Source organism: Oryzias latipes, chromosome 10 (assembly GCF_053564925.1).
Source record: "Oryzias latipes strain Hd-rR chromosome 10, Olatipes_Hd-rR_3.1".
NCBI lineage: Eukaryota > Metazoa > Chordata > Actinopteri > Beloniformes > Adrianichthyidae > Oryzias > Oryzias latipes.
The window spans coordinates 30,397,009-30,418,031 of NC_136246.1; the positions used below are offsets into that span (position 1 = coordinate 30,397,009).

The following is a 21,023-nucleotide window of genomic DNA, read 5'->3' on the forward strand; positions in this document are numbered from 1 at the left end:
CGGGAGGAGGGAAGAAGTAGAAAACAGAGGGATGAGTGAACAGCAATGGAGAGAAAACTGGAGAGTGTAAAACAAAGTGACAGAGAGTGAAAACGAGTGTGTTGAGAGTGAGCCAGGCCTAGATTTATAGTGTGTGATCTAGGCCATTATCTGTGTTAGCACTGGTGGGGCTCCAACAGGCTCTGTGGATCCTGCATAACAATACCTTTTATGAGCTTGTGTGTGTGTGTGTGTGTGCAACCACGGCTCGCACACACTGCGTCATAGCGCCGTTCACAATGCGTCTTCTGCGTTTCTCTTTGACTTCAGCGAGTTTCAGCGATAACGTGTTTCATTGGGTGTGTCCGCCCATGCATGCATGTATGTTGCTTCCTCACGTGCAGCTGTTGACTCTTTGCTGCATCACCCTCGTTGTGAGTCCACCCCCATCTCCAGCGGAGCCCTGGGGGCCTTCATTATGTAAGAAAGGCATTACAGCAGAACAGAGGCTGGCAGCCCTGATTATTCCAGCAGCCCCTGCTTGGATGCAACCTGAACACTGCTCCACAGCATGTTCTCGATGGAGACGGCTCTCTCCTTCTGTCCTACTTGGACTCTTCTTCTTCTTCTTAGCTGTTCTCAGATTTGCTGGTGTGTTTGGGATCACCGTCCTGTTGAATGACCCAATTCTAGCCGAGCTTTAACTCTCAGACAGATGGCCCTGCACTTGACTCCTGAGCACTTTTGCGGAGGAGTTCATGGTTGACTAAAGGATGGCATCTATAGAACCTGGCAGCATCAGCACACAAACAGGGTTACAGTTTCCACAAGGATGTCTCACAATTGTGTTTCTCTTTTAGTTTTAAAGACCTACTCTGATGGAAATTGTGTTTTGGGCATTTATAACATGTTCTTGTGCAATTTTTCTCACAATGGAGGACATGGAAAATCCGGATTAAAATGACATTTTTGAGTATTTCTGAGTGTCCAGAACTGCCTTCTGGATAGCTGGATCGCCATTTTTGTTTTTGCCTGTGATGGTAGGCTGGGGGGTCTGAGGGGCTGTAAGTTAGCAGGAGGGTGTGTAAAGTAGAACGCTCACAGTTATGGGCGACAGGAAGGGAGGCGGGGTTGCTCCATGTCAACACTCATGCCCACAACTCAGAGGCAAATTTCTAACAAGCTGCTTCTTTGCTGAAATAATGTCCTGGAATGTGACCTTTTATTTTTTTTTTAATTTTTGGCTTAAAAGAGCATAATTATAATTAAAAGAACACTAGGAAGGCTTTGACCGAGTGGGTCTCTAGAAAAACAATAAGATGACTCTGTTTTTCTGACTAAACATCTTTGTTTTGATTTTCTCAAAAATTGACTACTCTAACCTTTTTTCTCTAGTTTTCGAATAGATTTTTCTTTATCTTAAAAAGGCTTAAAATGTGTTGGAAAATTGTAAAATTTAATAAAATCACTTCATTTTTCAGTCTCTTGTTGAAATGTAGTATATGCTCTTCATCAAACCCCTTTAAGATGTGAGAATGAAATCTGTGGAAGCATTAAAACAGTCTTTTTTACTTGATTTTACTTGATTGGTCAGCTTCTGCTGTTTTAAAAGCGCTTTATAAATAAAGTTGACTTGACTTAATTAAGTGGCAATGCTGTATTGTGACAGGCTCCATTTTTAGATTAAACAGGAGTAGACAAGATAACTTATATTTCAGATGCTTAAAATTCACCTTTGACATATTTGAAATGGTTTAAACATACTCCAATTAAAAATATATATATGAAACTCTCTGTAACAAGTTATGTTTCTGTCCATCAGATGATATATTATTGTAGTTTTAGAACAACACTACAATAATTAACTCAAAAGAGGCTCTTCCTGTTTTTTATTGCTGTGCAATCATTTAATAAAACTGACATGTCTCTTCCGCCCCAGCGGTCCCCTTCCCCCTGGCCCACCGGCTGACCATGAAGGAGGTGTTCGACGCCGAAGGCCGGCCACGGGTGGACCTGCTCAAAGCTCACCTGACGAAGGAGGGCCGACTGGAGGAGGCCGTGGCCTTGCGCATCATCGATGAGGGTGCCGCCATCCTGCGCCAAGAGCGCACCATGTTGGACATTGAGGCACCAGTCACGGGTAAGGCGGCGAAACGGAGTGCTGAACAGGAAGTGAGGTCGCCGAGAACTGGGACAGATGAATCACATGAACCATCAAAAAAGATTGGAGAAAAACAACCCTGCAGAAGTTCAAAGACCAAAAAAGCAAAGAATTTTAACTCGTTTAACATTTTTTAACATTAACAATAATTGTCTAAAATAAATGGATCCATTATTATAATACAAAAAAATCTTGCAATTGCGCTGCTAAAATTGATAAAACCTTGCATAAAGGAGAATGCGGTTTAAAAGTTACCTCAATCTCCATTCTTAATCCATGCATAGAGATTTCTACAGATTTAAAGAAATCTTGAACTGATTCCACATGTTATTGCTAGTAAAATGTCCATATTCTCTGTAGTTTTTTCTGAAAAAAATATAGTTCTTACTTTTTTGTAAATTCCCCAAATCATCATTGCCAATGGTAAAGTTATTTTCCCCCTATTGCTGACTTAAATAAAAAATCATCAACGTTAAACATTTTCTTTGCAATATTTGATCCAATATTGACATTTTCACTACTTTTTTTTTTAATTGCAAACAGTGCCAACTTTAGTCAACTCTAAAGTATGGTGGCCCTGAAGTGCAAATCACATCGACCATCACTTGATGCAAAAACATACTCAAGATGAAAACATTACATTTTGGAAATCAATCTAAAATTCCAGTAGTTAGCTTTGTTTTATTTTTTCAATTGTGGTTGTAATATTAGCACTCAGTGGTTTGCTGATGTGATTTGCACTTCAGGGCCACCGTAGCAAAGCTTCAACTGAGACCCAGAAGTCACATCAAACTTTTTGGAGCTTAGGCATGTTATAAACAACCTTTTTATTAAAAAAAACATCATATTTGCCATCATATTAGAAAATAAATTAGAAGAAATCTGTATAAACGTAAATTTCTGCCTTGCTAAATTTAACATACACAAACATAAACATACAAAGGCCCCTTGAAATGTAGAATATTAAAAAAATAAATGTAATACTATACTCAATGAAATTAGATTAAAAACTTCCCTTTTGTTTCTATAGGTGTGAAAAAAATGACAAAATGATTGTTTTTCGCCTCTCTCTGCTCATCTTTTTAGTTTTTTGTTGTGTCCACTTTGTGTTTGTTCCCTTGTCATACCTCAGATTTTGTGTTGTGATGTTCAATTTTCCTCCATGTTTTGAAATGTTCTATTTGTTCATTAAACAAACAAACAAATAAGTTACATTGAGCGGAAAAAGGGCTTATAAATAGATTAAAAAAAAAAAAAAATTAAATCGCATTTTACTCAACAAAACCAGTTCTCTGCTGGCTGCGCCTCCAATATTTGTTTCTCCCAAAGAGAAAGTTGTGAATAAACGCTTTTATTAACCTCCTAAACGGAGCACAAACAATGTTTGGCGAGTTGATGCTCTCTGGAGGAGCCAAAAAACAAAACTGTAAAGATAAGCAGACATGTGAGCTGTTCAGCCAGATTAGCTGTGATTTGATGGGAGGGTGTCTGTTGTTTAAAATGACCTGCTGTTTGGTTCGACTGAGGCACTTCTGCTCCTCTCAGCAGCAGATGCTGATATCTGTATGTGTTTACCTGCGGGCTAAATGGAACCAAATATACAGAGACTGAAGGAAAAGAAAATGAAAGCCGTTTTTTTATTTTTATTTCCACCCCTGCAGAGGAGACAGACTCAGACCCCAACAACCTACTGACCCAACACAGTTAATGCACCACTTCCTTTCCTGTGTGTGTGTGTTTATGCCAATGTGAGCGGTGAGATAATTCTGTGTGGGCTGCTGCGCCCACGCAGTGTGGGAACATCGCTCAGCTTTCACAGGTACAGATCCCCGGGGACGAGGACACACAGTCATGCAGGTGGAAAGACGGTCCAGCGTAAGCAGCTTAGTGCAGAGGTCCCGCAACCCGTTCACTCCCCGATTCCCGACAAGCAACATATTGATCCGTTTTCCTGCAGATTCTGACCCAGAAACGCACACTGTGACAGAGGCCACGTCATCAGGGAACCATGTTAGGAAACAAAACTTACAAAGTAGTGGAGATTTGTGACGAGATGTTTCAATTAGCATTTTCTGATGCATAAGGCGACACCCTGTAAGCACAAACGAAGCGGTTAAATATGAACTGACAGGCTTTTATACGCACGGAAAAAAATAAAAATAAAACTAGGCCGCACCTGTTTGTAAATGAAAGAAAAACCTTTAATAACTCATTAAAATCTATTAACCCTATGCTAGAAGAAGCAAAGTGGCCCAGATCATAATGCAGCCTCCATCATGCTTCACAGTGAGCCCAAGAACATTTTACAAAAACCTTTGCAATTTATCCAAATGCATTGATTTGTCATGGGTCAGTATTGTGCAAATCACTTCCAAACTAATAGATTACAGATTACCTATTATTTTTAGTACTTGAGTAATCCTTTTACCTCACAGTGTTGCTCTTTCAGAATTGTAACGTGCAACATGAATCCTACTTTACTTTGAATTTTTTTTTTCATAAAACCTGCAGAAAAAAACATCTAAAAATACAAAAGCATTGTCAAATTTGACATACCGGCAGTCTGATAATTATTACTAATTGTTTGTTCTTGGTTACATGAGAAACCGTCAAACAGAGTCAATTTATTTCAGAAAACGGAGGCCTGTGCGCCACAAACTAAACAACCCGCCTAATAAAAGCAGATTTAAATGGACCGTCATGAAAAAAAAAAAAAAAAAGAGCAAGACTGAACTTCTTTGAGGGTAGCACCAAAAAAAATAAATCTCAAAAGTAACTTAATTTCTGTTAATTTATTCCATTTATTTAAAAAACTTAAAATAATCGATTACAAGCAGCAAAAAATGTTTGAGAGATTATTTCTCTATTAACACTTCCTGCTGTTGATGCTTTGCACAGTTTTTAGTTTGGGTGGTAAATCTGTTGTACTTTTACTGAACATGTAATGACTGCAATGAAGAAATATGTTACTGTAATCCATTACTTTTATAATACCTTACAACACTGTTGAAGGATATGAAAGATGGAGCAGTTTAAAGCACAAGTATCCATGAAAAAAATATTTTCCCTGAAAGAAAAGGCAGCCCCAACAAAAAAAACTAATGAATAAATACATGAATAAACAAAAATAAATAAATGAATGACTGCGCCCTTAAAGAGGACACTTTTATAATGACCAGCTCATTAAAATACACCAGGAGGGTTGTAAAGACACACACACAGTAACCCAACAGAAAAGAAAATAGACTTTTGGGAAAATTTCCAAGGCATTGGATTTTGGAATTGTAGGTTCAGACACCCGGAAAACTGCCGAACGCCCAACATAATGGACAAGTATAGGAATTTAGACACAATCCAAGTCACATTTCCCCCTTCATGCCACAGCTCATGCTACATACATACGTAGCTCGAAGCAGTTTACGGTTAAAACAAACCAAAAAGACCAAAAAAAATTAAAAAAGGGAAAATGTTTATGCAAACTAAATATTCCTGTTTGGGCTGCATGGTGGTGTAGTGGTCAGCATATGGGGTCAAATCAGCTTAAAGTGAAAGGAAAACCAGATTGTCAATTTGAAACAAAATAAAAAATAGTGTTTCTTTGTGACAGCTGCTGTTTTGTATTTTCAGTGATTATTTTGTTTTTCTTCCTCTTTGCTTTCAGTCCTCAATTAAGACTTTCAAATCTGACCTTTGACTTTTGCTGTTCAGTCTAATTTTATGTGGGGGTGGGGCCAAGAGGTCATTTCCGGAGTGACATCAGGTGACGGAGGTTGCGATGATGTCATTTCCACCCCAGAACAGAGTCTGTTGATGGCACCGCCTCAGCCATCCCTCCTATGGTGCACTAAAGATTGGGAGAGCCTTATCACGTCTGTATGCTACATCAGAAGAAGCCAAGTCGTCTAGAATGCACAGGGTACTCGATGGTGTAGTGGTTAGCACTTCCACCTCACCTTGGTTCCAATCCCAACTGTGAGTTTGCATGTTCTCCTTGTGAGGGTTTTGGTTGGTTGGTGGTTCTAAATTCCCCTTTGGATGTGTGTGCTTCTATGTCTCTGTGTGGTGTAGCAGGGTAGGATCCAGCATCCAGGGCTGAGAAAATGAATTAAACTTCTAATTTACTGGACAGAAGCTAAATGGGTGTGTTGCAAAGTGGAACTGAAAACTTTCCATCTTTGGCTGCAGCCGGCCATCGTTTTACCTCAGCCTTGTGTCATTAGTTTGTTCTTTAAATGATGGTTAGCACACGGTAAACTCCAGTTTTTGAGTTGTGGGAAAGTCTATTTTTTTTTTATAACTTTGGAGTCAGTGACCAACAGAAGGATTTTTAAAGGGATCTTTATCAGATGGAGAACAGGATTCAGCGGAATGGCGCCTTATGGACAACAACAAACCCAGGCGTAAATACAGCAAAATGTTGGAAAGGAAGACGGATCATAGCTGCAGATGCAAAATGGCCATCGTAAAATAGCTGCAGATGGGAACCGTGACATCAAACCAAAGTGAAAGGAGAGACCAGACAGATGGAGCAGGAGGCGGAGGGTGACATGTTTGCTCACAGATCATACAGACAGTCCTGAAGAATGTGAAGCATTCAGCAGCCTGCTTGTCTGGGAAAACAAACCCAAAGCGTATCTGGGGGAAAAAAAAAAACACAAAAACAACAAGAAAGATGTTCAGTTAAACCCTCATCTGCAGAGCCACATTGTCAGTTATTTGCCTTTTTGTACTACAATTCACAAAAAAGTAATATGAAGAACTTTTATATTCATGTTATGATGTTATTTGAAGGGATCTCCTTTTTTAAGCTATATTTTTTTAGATCCTTCTTGGTTCGTTTCATTCAATCGGATGTTTAAAAAAAAAAAACGTAAAAAAAATCTGAAGTTCTTCCCGTTTAAATCGTTTTTAAAAGATTAGAGAATTCAGAAAACGATTTAACAGAAGTAAAAGTTTTAGGACTAAATCAGGCCAAAATTAAAAACTGAAAAATGATAAAAACAAACATCCAGTCAAAAATTGCAGCTAACGCAATGCTTCCAACTTCTGAATTTCTTTAGGGGTTACCGGGTTGCTGGAGCCTATCACAACTGTTGGGTAAAGCAGGGTATCCAGACAAAACCCACACATGCACGAGGAAAACATGCAAACACAGAAAGGTATCGGCCGCGATTTCAACCAGGGCCTTCTTGCTGTGAGGCGAAAGTACTAATGACTAAGTACTAATGACTACACCACCTAGCAGCCCACAAGTATTTCTAATGAGTAAAATTCACTTTTTACTCATTCTGAGCCATTGTGTTGCTCATTGAAATCTACAGAGGTTTTTTTCAAATTTTTGAAAAACTGAACTTTAGAAACCAGATTCAGCACAATTTTAGCATGAAATCCCAAAATCTGTTAGGGATTTTGTGTATTTTTGCTTTTTTTTAAGAGATAACTGGAAATATTCAAACTCTGCCACTGTGAAATCTGGGTTAACAGGTTGCTGGTTCAATTTTAGGTATGTCAGAACTGATGCTTTGTCTCCTATAAAATATCATGCCAGAATGACCTCATCTTACACTGCGCCATGGAAACTTCAGAAAGGCTGAGACATTTCAACCGATTTACTGTCCAAAACTCGGCGGATTTTGCATGATCTGTATGATTTAGGCTTCTAGATGAAGAGAAGGAACTGCTATCCCTCTGTAGATGCAAATCTGACCATACGGAGCCAGAAAGGCACAGATGGTCCCACATTTGTAAATCAAAATTTAGATTTTCCAGATGTTCAAGCATGACCTCCGTAATGTTGACGCCGCTGCCGTCTGGTTTATTTATTTATTTATTTTTTTTGTTCTTCTGCAGTGTGTGGAGACATCCATGGCCAGTTCTTCGACCTGATGAAGTTATTCGAAGTTGGAGGTTCTCCTGCTAACACACGCTACCTCTTCTTGGGGGACTACGTGGACAGAGGCTACTTTAGCATTGAGGTAAGGGCGGGCATGCGTGGACTTCCTGGCACACACCTGTCTCTTCTGTAATTTTTTTGTGGGTGTGCGCCGAGCCGGAAAAGCTCCACGCTCAATGGATTGTGAACGCAGCGAGTGTACGGCTAAAATGGTGTCAGTGGCTTACGCTTCCCCAGGTTTAGTGTGCACTCTCTGGGGAGAGGCCGTCACTGAAGCTTACTGCTACACCTCTGCCATACGGAGACGGTTATGACCACACAGACAGGCGGTGATGCACGTATGTGAAAGAAACATCCGTCTGTTTTGAGAATACTCAACCTATAGGACAGTTTGGACTCTTGATGTATCTGATCATATATGACTCAAGTAACATTTATCTTATTAGGGGGAAAAAATACATGTAATCTGGTAGCTATTAGAGGATTTGTAATATTTGGACAGACTTTTTAGATTATTGGAGCCTGCAAGTTTACAAAATGACTAAGCAGGTGGTATGGATGCTCACAACTCAACCCAACAGGGCAAGTTAAGTTAAGGAGCACGAACTGATTCACTCCTAGGAGTTTACTTTCAGGTCAGATTGCTTGTTCGACTGAGCAACCACAGGTCACAGATTCTCATGGATACTGCGAAAAGCTTTTTAATTAAATAATAATAAATAAAAAAAGCTAAAGTACAAATTCAAAGCTCAAGAAGAATGTGTGTTCTGTGATCGTACAACCAAATGAGCAATTTGACCTGAAACTCCCAAAAGAGTCCATTTCACTCAATACAATAAAGTTAATTGGAATTGGTTTATTTCAAACAAAAAAACAAAAAAATGAACGCAAAAGATACATATACTGCATCTTCACATAGATATATATACATATATATAGATAGATATATATACTACAAATAATTTCATGTTCTGATTGGAAAATAAAGACATTAAAATGTCAAAGAAGGTAAAGAAATACACACTTGTATATAATTTCTCTGCAAACACGTGTAAATCATATCTTAATTATAATTTATGATGTTTGAAAAAACTCATTTGCACGTAAACGGACAGCATGTAACTCAGTTATTATATTATAATAATAAATGTATCTTTATTTAATTTATTTATCATGATATGTTATATTTATTTATCATAATATATTATAAAATATTAGACTATAATATGCCAAGTTTACCATGCGACTTGTTCGCTGTGGCGACCCCTGATGGGAGAAGCCGAAAGAGGAAGAAGAGGAAGAAGAAGACTATAATATAATAAACATGAAGTTTGTCACATAAAGGGTTTGATTAATTGCGTGATATGATTTTTATTTAAAAACAACCAAAAGTAAAAAGGTTTGGTAAATTTAGAGGTTAAAAACTAGAATATTTAGTTTTTTAACATTGTCTCCATCACTGAATCATTTAAAAAGATGCTGGTTGGAAAACTTGTCATGAATTTATTTTAAATCTACAACATGTATGGATTCCTGATGCAAAGACTGCTTTTATCCTTTAAGCTAAACCAGGGATCTGGAATGTACAGATTTCTTTAAATTGAATTCTAAGCCAATGTTGTCGTGTTTATATATATAAATGGATAATGGTGCACTAAAGTCAGTGATAGAAAATGTCATGTTTGAATTTCTAGCATTTTTTATTTAAATAAAACTGCTTCAGAAGGAAGATCCTCTTTGACACAGGGTGTATTTTATTTTGAAAGGAACTTAAAAGTGCTTCTGTTAAATTGTTAGATATGGAAAATATGACTGTTTTAATTCAATACCTGTAAAATATTTTAAAGCAACATTTTATATTTGAATGGCTTAATGACCAAATAAACATAAATACATTTTAAATGAAGAAGCTCTTGGTTGGTTTTGGTCTGTAAGAAACTGGACTAAACGGCTCTTTTGACGTTAAAGATTTCAAACCCCTGAGTTAAACATTGGTTCCTAGCAAACTAATATTTTTTCTTCCTTCTCTTTATTTTCCCTGATGGACATTTAGTGTGTGTTGTACCTTTGGTCTCTGAAAATCCTCTACCCAAAGACGCTCTTTCTTCTTCGGGGAAACCATGAATGTAGACATCTGACAGAATATTTCACCTTCAAACAAGAATGTGAGTTACGTCTTTTTTTTTTCCTTCAAAAAAGATTACAAGGCCTTTCCATCCGTCTTTGTTGCTGCAGCATTTCATCCCTTCTCGTTGAGAAGCCCTCATCTGTTTTACATGCTCGCTTTTGCTACCGAGTGCCAGGGAACATAATTTATTTATGGCCACATACATGATAAAAGACTACACTTGGCCCTTGGCGAAAAACTCTGCACCCTTTCCATCTTGTGATGATACATGAAGAAGGAGCCTGTGTTGCAGAGAAGCTGCCTTTAATTATGGATTTACTTTGGTTCATACCAAGGGGAAACCCAGTGACTTCCGGATTGAGGCACATTCAAAAACTAAAATTCCATTCTCATTTCTCCTCTGATGTCTTCAACGTAAAATGAATAATCTGTGGAGGTCCAAGGATGTAAATACTTGGGATCCTAGTTACAGATCATCCAATGTGTAATTATTTATTGATGATGCCAAAAAAAGTAATAATAAAACCTGAATATTTAAAATTCTAGAAAAGGAGTTTTGTTCTTCAGTTGCCAAGCATTTTTTTCAAACCATTAATGAAACTTTCAGTTGTCGCCCAGGAAACTGCAAATGCACTGGAACCTGGCTCATTATGGGATAGCAAGTGTGCTGAAATATGAAGGCCAGAACCACCTGACCTGGAGTCTCGATGAGCAAGATGTAAAAACTGGACAAAAATCAGAGGTTTTACATGCATTTAAAAAAAATACAAAATGTTTTATTGGTGGATGGAAATACATTTTTTGAAATTTTAGCACAACAGCAAAAAAATTTAACTATTTTGCAATAAGTACAGTTTTGTTAAACCTGAACAGTCACATAAGTTAATGTTCTGACACATTTAACAAACCTCAAAGGGACCCACCAGGCTATGATGCCATTTATTTCTAGAGCCATGTAATAAGCAATAAGCAACATCTAGTTCTACTAAAATGTATCAGAAACTGTGTGTCAGAAACTTTCTTTCAGTATTAATCGAGAAGACACACAGCTCCAGGTAAATGTTATTGAAACCTAAATAGATATATATATAAAAAAAAGAACACTAATAATAATGATTAGCCTCAGTTAGCGCACCAGCTTGACTTTTAAAAAGATCCGGACAGAGCACATGTGACGTCACCCGTAGAAAATGCCTTACCTCCAGTGAAGTGAAATCAATTCGGTCGCCATTTCTCCACGTTACGGAGGACGCCATGTTGGAGCCAGATGGCCATGATGGGGTCCGACTGGTTGGAGTCAACGTTTCTATGGCAATTACTGTTGCCAATCAGGAGTGAGCTTGTTTGTCCACAAGTCCCCAGTCCTTTCACTGGAAGCGGGCTTGGGAGAATCTGTCAATCAAACGTTTGAGGTGGGAGTCAGCTTTTACTGAGGCATCTGATTGGTCATAAAATGACCATGACTTAGGATAAAGAAAAAGTATAATAAAAAAAAATACGACTAGCAAGAACATGTTAAGCAAAATATATCAGATTAAAAATGGTTATTCTGAGAAATAGAATGACTAACAGCTGTTTATTTCTCTATAGAAGTCTATGAGATTTTGGCTTCTTGGATCCAGCAGGTACTTCCTGTTTGGAGAGCAAGGGGGAATCTACAGTCAATGATTGGGACACCTACTGTCGATTGCCAAACATTTCCTTGAAAACCAGTGTTTGGGTCTTTGATTGACCAACTTTGAAATGACATCATCAAACTATTGAGGTCTCACAACGAAAAGGAAAAGTTATTTTAGTACTTTTTTAAAATGGAACAGAATCTATTCTGGGTATTTAATTGCCTGCCTGACCTCCGACACCATCAACCAATCAGATTAGGAGTATATGAGAACTGGACGTGCTCCATCCCCTCCATGTTCCAAACAGGAAGTACCCGCTGGCTCCAAAAAAACAAAATCTATTATCTATTATCTATTAAGAAATTAACCCCGATCACTCTGTCATTATATTTGGCACCTCTCTTTTTTTGTTCTTGATAATTTTTTCTGAAGTGAAAGTTAATCAAGTTATAAACTGGCCAATCAGATGCCTCAATAAAAGTATGAGGTACCTGCTGGCCGCCACGCCCAGCCCCCTTTCAAGTGCTAGCTGTGTGGACTTCCAACAAGCTCACTCCATAGAAATAACGACTCAAACGGACTCGGACCAATCACTTCTCATTGACGTGGCGGCTGTGAAAAAATGGCGACTGAACTGACTTAATTTGGTTGGAGCCAAAAATAAACAGTTTTCTATGTGTGATGTCACACTCACTCGGTCCAGTTCTCATGTACAGTTTATTGATTGAAAGTTTTGGAATCAATAAAATTAACAGTCATTTCAACGGCTAATGGTGCGAAGAAAAGCAGCTTTTTGCCAACATGCGTCTTTTTAAACTGTTGAGTGTTTTTTTTCTCCACGTCAGAATCCGTTAATTGCGTAAACAATCAAAGAGTTGCGGTAGTTCGGAGCAACAGCTACGGTGTTAAAGGGTTCAAATTAGTTTGTAGTTTTTGTTCATTCCTGCTCAAAAAACACAAAACAAAGTCATCTGTTTAAACCGTCAGAAATGTATCCGGTATATTTTCTTTGGGGTTGTTTTTCTTCCTTTCCGCCATTTTTCCTCCTCTCCTACCTTCTCCTCGCAGCAGGTTTCCTTCCTCCTTTCCCACACAGCCATCTTCCTCCACTGCCTCCATCCATCCACCCCGCCCTCCAGCACGTCTCCTCCGCCAGCGTGCCTCGCCGTCCTGTCCGAGAGTGGGTGATTAGCGGCAAATTAATTTGGCCCTTAATGATTGGCTCAGGGACTTGCTCCTCCGTGCCTGATTGGCCAAGGGACGAGGAAGCTAATTTCCCTCGGTGCTTGTGGCAAATAGTGGTTGCCCTCAATTACCATCTGCTGTGTGAGTGTGTGTTGTGCAGAGAGTGCACGGGTGACACGTGTGTGGAAGCGACTGCATGCATGCATGCATACATGCATGCGCGAGCGTCTTCATAAATGTTTGAGTGCGTGTGGAAGGAGCTGACAACTGGTGGACTGGCAATAATGAGCTCTTGTTCTACACCAGGCAGATGGAGAGGTTGACAAACACACTCCTAACTGCCACACACAAATCCTGCCTACTGTGTGACAGCACAATGCTACCATCTTTTACATTACTACTTCCATCATCTTTGGATCTATTGTTACAGCGTTTATTATGATAATGCTTTTTCTTTTATTTTCTAGAAAACCGTTTCTACAGAGCGGCAGTAGTTCATTTGAAATTTCCCTCTGGGTGTATTCAGACTGGACACATTTGGTTCGTTTCCCTCGAAAATCTAGAAGAGATTTTCAGTCTGACTACACCCAAGCAGACCCTGGTGGGGGGGCCAGGAAATGCTTCTTTCGAGGTGGTCTCGGTTCGTTTCCAACCGGATCGAGCTCTGAAATCCCTCAGTCTGAATACAATCTGTTCTCAGAATTACTGGACCAAAGCGGCCACCGTTACTCGGCACACGCCCAACGCTGCTGTGACGTCATCCTAAAAGCTGCGTTGTAATTCCTTAAAAGAATTCTCCTAAAACAATGCTATAACACCACAACGATGAGACTCAACAACTCACCGAAATGTAGCCAGATGAATGCAAGCTCATTAAAAACCACTTTTACCGAGACACATTGGTTCTTGCTGTTTTCCTGACAATCCATGTCATTTATCAGCTCAGCTGTCTTCTTGCCAGTAACTGCCATGCAGCACACCTCCACCGGGGCAAAGTAGCGATAAAAAGTGTTGAGCCTGGCGCTGATGCAGGCTTTTAAAATGAGTCAACGAAATATAAAGTTTGAATCAGTCAACTGCCCTGACAGGGACTGCAAAGCGCAGGACTTCCATCATTTCTCGTTCCAGTTGCAAACCAAAACTTCTGCCCTTTTTGCTGCTGGGACTCACATTTGGGTTAGATTTGTTTTTCTTACTGATGAACAAAAACGTTCCTCGGAAAATTCCACTTTTCCAGATCCTGTTGATGCTTTTACGTCCAAAAGAACCAAAATACATCCGTGCACGGAGAAACTCTGCGCCTGAGCGTCTCTCAAGTCTTCAGATCTGTCCATGTTCTCGCTGCTAGTTTTTGCATTTCTAGCTGTGGGACGCCGAGGCTGTCAACACTCTGTTTTTCTTGAAATGTTCCAGGTAAGATCAAGTACTCGGAGCAGGTGTACGATTCCTGCATGGAGGCGTTCGACTGCTTGCCCCTGGCTGCTCTGATGAACCAGCAGTTCTTGTGTGTGCATGGGGGGCTTTCTCCAGAGATCCACACGCTGGATGACATCAAGAAGGTACAACAATCTTTTTACCAAATCTATTTTTACTTCAGTTTTGCGTGAAAAGTCAAACATTTTAAAGTTTTGTTTTACGTTCAGATCGTCAATGCGACACAAAATTTGTCCTGCATGTGCAGAAATAAAAATAATCGTTTTTTTCAATTTCAAGGGCAAAATTTGCACTTTTGACATTTTTTCAATGTAAAGAAAATACAAAATGTGCTTTTTAAAAGACTATTTTTTCAATTTATTTTAATTTAAATTCTGTAGTTAAACATTTTAAATGTTTTATTTTTGTCTTCTTTTTAAAATGTAAAGTTTAAATAAATAGTTAACATTATGTTTAATAAATTTAGTACAATCTATAAATTTGATCATATTTTTGCCCCACCAGATGTTCATGAAAGGATGTCGTAGGATTTAAAAAAAGCTTTTTGTATCTATTTTAGTTTTGCATTTTTAAAGGCAGATCAAAAGTAGAATATTTTCAAAAATTAATCAGCCAGACTTTAAATAAAGTGATTTTAATTTGAAAGTCATGTAGTTTGAAAAAGAACCACCATAATGATCATTTGTGTCTTTGAATGAGGGCAAAACTCACATTTCCAGATAAAAAAAAGTAAAAAAAAATAAATAAAAGCTCTGTGCTTTGGATTGTTGAGGTATTTCAGAGGCTTCCAAAACAAGTGAGTTACTGTTTGCTGGTTTACCCTGAGGGCTTCCTCAGTGGTGTAATTACAGAACAATGCTGAGAAAAGAGCCTGTCAGCGCTGTTCAAGGCGGCTCTTCTTTACTCAGATCTATAACTCAAGATGAACTGACATGCAGTTTAAATAATCTTTTCCACATAATCTGCAGTTGGTTGAAAAAAAATAAAACAGCTGCAAATACTAAGATCAATGCAACACGATCGACCGTCACAAGCGCACCTGTGAGCGGCGGATGGGAGGGGTTCTGTGCTTCAACCGGCGTCTGAATGGATTCCCGGGAAGCTCGGAGGCGCTGAAAGGAACCTCGGATGAATGTGTACAGTTCTCAGAACCACAGACGCGCGCACACTTCCTCGTCTAATGGCAGCGTTTCCATGGTGATCTGCCGGTGTGACATCCTCCCCCTCCTGTGTGGCGAGGGTTGCCATGGAGATGCCCGGCTCCAACATCATGCGTTTGTTTGCATGTGTTTTTTCGGGTGCCTTCCTTCCCGTCTGATCTTTGCCGTAAGTGCTTGTGTTCCTGCCCCCCCCCAGGGTTTTTTAAGAGGTCTCTGTGAGCTTCTGTTTTTTTTTTGTGTGTGTTTGTTGTATGTCCTAGTTGGACCGGTTCAAGGAGCCCCCGGCGTTTGGGCCCATGTGTGACCTGTTGTGGGCCGACCCGCTGGAAGACTTTGGCAACGAGAAGACCCAGGAGTATTTTGGCCACAACACAGTCAGAGGATGCTCCTATTTTTATAGGTATGGAAAGAAATCATCGTCTGTGTGGTGTTGCAGTGAAAAATGCATCACCTATGAGCTTTGGGATTTCATTTTAGGTGAATATCCAGTTGAAAAATATAATTTGATAGTAAAACAAGCTAAAGTGATCTTAACGTTGACATTCTCTGCCAAAAATCAACATTTCCTCCATGCTTGGTGAGAATCTGTTCATGCTCTGCGCCTCAAGCCAGAAATCCAAGATGCTGTGGATGAAATCATGGCGACGGATCTGAGAATCTGAGCTGTGGCTGCTTCTTTATAGTTGTCCACATCCTGGATCTCTGGTTCTGTAGCAGATTGGTACGGAGGCTCAGAAAGACATGCTTGTATGCAAGCTAACACAGAATATTCACGCACACACACACACACACACACACACATATATATACATCTCTGTTTCAGCATGAAAAGATATCCCACAATCCCTTGGGAGACTGCACGGTTCTGTTGCTATGACGACTGGCTACTCCTGCCAGATATGGAGTGATATTAAGATACAGTGAGAGAACGAGGGAGAGCTGCGCAGGAGGAGGGTGCCAATGGTGGTGGCGGCGAGGAGGACGATGAGATATGGAAACAGAGGGAAAATGAACAGCGATGGGGGGGGTTTGCAGGAGCTGCAGCTAAGAAGCAGATGGCGAGTCGGGGTGGAATGAAGTGGGTTCGTCCTGACTGGGAAGTTGGTGTTTAGACTGGTTGCTTGTGATATGACAACAGGGATGCCTCTTGTTTAGGAGACTCAGCATCAATCAATCACTAACCCCCCCCCCCCCCCCCCCTTTTAAGTAAGAAGGCGTCCATAAGCTTAACCTCACTGCTGCCCTCTGCTGGTCCTGACCACACTCGACAAGAGAATTGCCAGATTCCATCATTAATATATTAGCGTTATTCTTTCTCTATTCACCTGTTTTGTTGCCATGTCTTCTCAGTTATCCTGCAGTATGCGAGTTCCTACAAACCAACAACCTGCTGTCAATCATCAGGGCCCATGAAGCACAGGATGCTGGGTAAGCAGCCGCAGTTCAGGCCTCCTTTGGGCTGCTTCGAAATCCGTTCTCAAGTGTCAGTTTTCATAGCTGAGTTGCTTCTGAAACAGCAAAATAAATAAAAGAGCCGTGATATTCAAATGACATTTTCCTTAATTAATTAACAAATTAACAAAAATGTAATTAAACAGTATTTCCTAACAGAAAAATCTAACTTTTGGCCTCTACTATAAACTCGTAATCTAAAGTTAGTGTCTGATTCTTCATTTTCATGTTTGCTGCATTCAGGCATTTTTGCTTCTGCGGTGCAGTTTTCAGGTAAAAGCGCTGATGCATTTTTACGCATAATGAAGAAAAGTGACTTGAAACCATGAAAAACAGCAGCTGCACAAAGTCAAGTTAAGAATATTTCTAAAAGCACAAATGACAGGACTGTCCAAACTTAAGTGTTTATTATCGTACAAAAACAGTTTCCAATTATTACATAGATTTCAAAAAGTCTAATTTTTATCTTTGAATGTAAGCTGATCATTGTGTCTGAACTGTGGGTTTGCTTTATATGGTGCCATTATTAAGAGAAGAAAGGTGAGATTAGAGGCGTAGCAATCGATTCCTGTCATAATTTGTGGTTCCTAGTCGATATTGGTCCCTTTTGATCGATCCGATTCACTGATCTAAACCGGATCCAGGACGTCTTTAGACAAAACTTCAACCAGTGTGACTCAGAGATTAACAGCTGGGTACTGAACAGAAAGATTAATAATAATAATAATAATAATAATAATAATAAGATTAATATTTACTCGTAAAAATGATCTTTTGGGCAGAAAAATAAATAACTTTTTGTGTGTAATCTTTTTAAAATACTTGTATTTTATTTTGTTTTAGTTTTTACCTCAAAACCCTTTCATACGGAAGAGGATTGGGTGCATGGAGAAAGAATGAAAAAAGGGCATAAAAAAATTCTGACTTTTTTTCTCAGAATTCTGAGATTAAAGTCAGAATTAAAGTCAGAATTTTCTATGCCGTTTTTTCTTTCTTTCTCCATGGCCCCAATCCTCTTCCGTACTTTCAGAATAATTCATAATTCTAAAAGATTTTTTTAGAACCAGTTTCTAAATTAAATAGGTGAGTCTTGCTGGTAGAGTGAGGTAATGAGTTCACTCTGGCCCAGTCTTTGTACTCGTCCTCATTTCCTGTCTAAACATGTAACACCCTGTGTGTCCAGAAGACCAACTGTACCCAGACTAATCCTAAAAACCTAAATGTGAACCCTCTTCTGACAGCTTTGCTTGAAACACTTGGGGGGCTTTTGTTGCTCAGTCGTTTTCCTCAGCCCTCCAGGGATTCTGCTCCAGTTTTTTTTTTTTTTAAGGGCTCTTGCCTCTTGAACTGGTTCCTGCCTGGATTTAAAGGCCTCCAGAGCAAATCCTCGGTGTTTGTCCACAGCGTTGGCTCTCATTTGAGAGGCGGTAACGTGGGTGTCTCTCTTTGCTCAGGTACCGCATGTACAGAAAGAGTCAGACCACAGGTTTCCCCTCCCTCATCACCATCTTCTCAGCCCCCAACTACCTGGATGTGTACAACAACAAAGGTCTGGAACACGCCGCTGTCACAAACACGTCCACATGTTCCGCCTTTACCTGATCAAACTGATTGGTCATGAAACCTTCCTGACCTCCTCCTGAAACACATTCAGGAGTTTCCTCCTCCTCCTCCTCCTCTAATGTTCGATGTTTCTGTGCGCAGCGGCGGTGTTGAAATACGAGAACAACGTGATGAACATCCGCCAGTTCAACTGCTCCCCTCACCCCTACTGGCTCCCCAACTTCATGGATGTCTTCACGTGGTCCCTGCCCTTCGTGGGAGAGAAGGGTACTCATGCAGACCAACAGGGTCCTTCCTACTATTTAGTGCCTTTTCAGCTTTGCCACTTCAAAAAACTTGTAATTTTTAAATGTTTTCATTGGAAGGAGCACTTTTTAAAGTATAAATAATATAAATATTGATCTGTTTCAGGACCTTATAGTGTAGAAAAAACACAGTTAAATTTTATTTGAACAAAGAAATTCTCAGAAAGGCTATTTTAAGCTTAATTTTCATTATATAAGTCCTACAACAGTAAAGTTCTAGAAGAATATGTTAAAAACACCAAAAAAATGACTCTCCTCATAATAGGCTTTTAACACAGTTCAGCATCTTAACCCTACTAGGGCTGCCCAACATAAGGAAAACTCATGAGTTGCAGTATTAGTGATCAAAGTTGCAATGACGATATAACTTGCAATATATGAACAAAAAGCAAAACAATGCAAAACATCATTTCTATTTCACTGCAACCATTTGATTTAACTAAGAGTCAACATACCTTAAATGATTCTCCAAATGACCTTCGTCTACATGGGAGGCGAGCATCTGACATAAAAAGAGTCCATTTGATTGGACACCGTGAGGGGGTCAATCTGATTGGTCAAAAGCATAAAGGGATTTAATTTTATTCGTTAAATACTTTAAGTTTCTATAAGATTGTTTTAGCATATGTAAGCTAACCATTTATTGCAATTTTTGCCATCTTTTGCGACATGCGTATTGCACAGCTTGAAATAGTGAAAATGATCAATTTTTCGATTTATTGTGCAGACCTACGGCAAAACCTTATCAAACCCTACGTTGCAGGCCTGAATTGCTGCTTGTGTATGTAGAGACCAAATAATCCAAAGTCACTTCGCTGGAACAGTAAATAAAATATAAACAATGTACCTTGAGTATCAGTCCCAATGAACTACTCCCTGTCCCGTCCGGGAATGGTACGCTCCGACTCCATTTTACGAACACCTCGTCCTCGTGTCCCACGTCGCCAGAGGTCCTCTGAGCCTCCTGGATGGCTCAAAGTGCTGTCTGGATCCGGTCCGTCATTCTCCAGTCCGGAAACGACAAGCTTCTACATCGATCTAGTGGGTGGAAACTCACAGGCTATGTCCGAATTCCCACCCTATAGTCCCCAACTACTTAAAAACTAGATAGTGTGGGACTATCTAGTGCCTTGGATTTTAAAAGCAGTTCTGGAGATGAAAACTTTGATGGTTTATTAAAAATACATTTATCAACAAATTTTTTTCAAAAAAATTGTTCAAACGCAATGCATTGTGGTCCATATACGCCAACCTAGTGAGCATCAATGCACACTGGTTTTTTGCAGAGACTTCTGGGAAGTTTCTAGGGCAATCATTTTAGGAATTGTAGATTCGGTCAGCACTACAGAAAGGCGAACGCACTATATAGTGCACTATATAGTGCACTATATAACCCCTATATAGTGCACTATATAGTGCACTATATAGGGGTTAGCGTGGGAATTCGGACATAGCCCTATATTCGGTCAGGACTGCAAACTGGCGAACACGCTCTATTTGATTAGATTTGATTTGAAATGGTTTATTTCAAGCAATCAAATAAGAATAATACACAACAAGGATACTATCATCAGTTATACATTCATACAATGACAAATTAGACTCAGGATATTTAGACATATTAATAAATATTGCTTGAAAGGGAGTGGAAGGAAGCAAACTTATATAATCCCACCCCGTTATACCATAACCATTTTATTACATGATTTATCATTATCCGGTTCCTAGGTTTTATCAGACAGAATTAAGAATCATAAGGTATCAATAAATTACATGACAAAGACGAATTACTTAAATTATTATGTAAAAAATAACTTTTAGAAATCAACATGGCAAATGCAGATCATTTATCCAAAATATATGCAGATTATTGTTACTTTTAAATGTCATGTATATGTTCATGGCTGGACGGTGGCGCAGTGGTTAGCGCTCTTGCCTCACAGCAAGATGGCCCCTGGTTTAAGTCCCGGCTGGGGGACCTGAAAACAGAACATGAACGGGGGACCTTTCTGTGTGGAGTTTGCATGTTCTCCCCGTGCATGCGTGGGTTCTCTCCGGGGTCTCCAGCTTCCTTCCACCGTCCAAAAACATGCTTCATAGGTCAATTGGCAACTCTAAATTATCCATAGGTGTGAAAGGGTGTG

General features: G+C 39.5%; 1 protein-coding gene and 2 long non-coding RNA genes across 6 annotated transcripts in view; 1 reads left to right on the plus strand and 2 right to left on the minus strand.

The window, feature by feature from the left end:
- The window catches only part of LOC101162612 (protein phosphatase 3 catalytic subunit alpha), a 45,958-nt gene that overhangs the window by 14,549 nt on the left and 10,386 nt on the right, over nt 1–21,023 (plus strand). For all 4 annotated transcript variants that reach the window (XM_023959362.2, XM_023959364.2, XM_023959363.2 and 1 more), the window contains exons 2-9: nt 1,919–2,119; nt 7,991–8,115; nt 10,087–10,198; nt 14,379–14,524; nt 15,820–15,959; nt 16,910–16,987; nt 18,466–18,560; nt 18,716–18,841. In XM_023959362.2, the coding sequence (XP_023815130.1) occupies nt 1,919–2,119; nt 7,991–8,115; nt 10,087–10,198; nt 14,379–14,524; nt 15,820–15,959; nt 16,910–16,987; nt 18,466–18,560; nt 18,716–18,841 (1,023 nt within the window). The remainder of the gene's footprint in view (nt 1–1,918; nt 2,120–7,990; nt 8,116–10,086; nt 10,199–14,378; nt 14,525–15,819; nt 15,960–16,909; nt 16,988–18,465; nt 18,561–18,715; nt 18,842–21,023) is intronic.
- LOC144994930 (uncharacterized) lies at nt 2,034–14,380 on the minus strand. The gene is made up of 3 exons (XR_013658658.1): nt 12,836–14,380; nt 11,361–11,553; nt 2,034–2,167 (listed from the first exon to the last, which is right to left on the minus strand). It is a non-coding gene; the product is annotated as an uncharacterized LOC144994930 (long non-coding RNA).
- On the minus strand, nt 15,957–19,917 carry LOC110015781 (uncharacterized). Its single transcript, XR_002874028.2, has 4 exons — nt 19,727–19,917; nt 19,335–19,428; nt 16,885–17,067; nt 15,957–16,267 (listed from the first exon to the last, which is right to left on the minus strand). It is a non-coding gene; the product is annotated as an uncharacterized LOC110015781 (long non-coding RNA).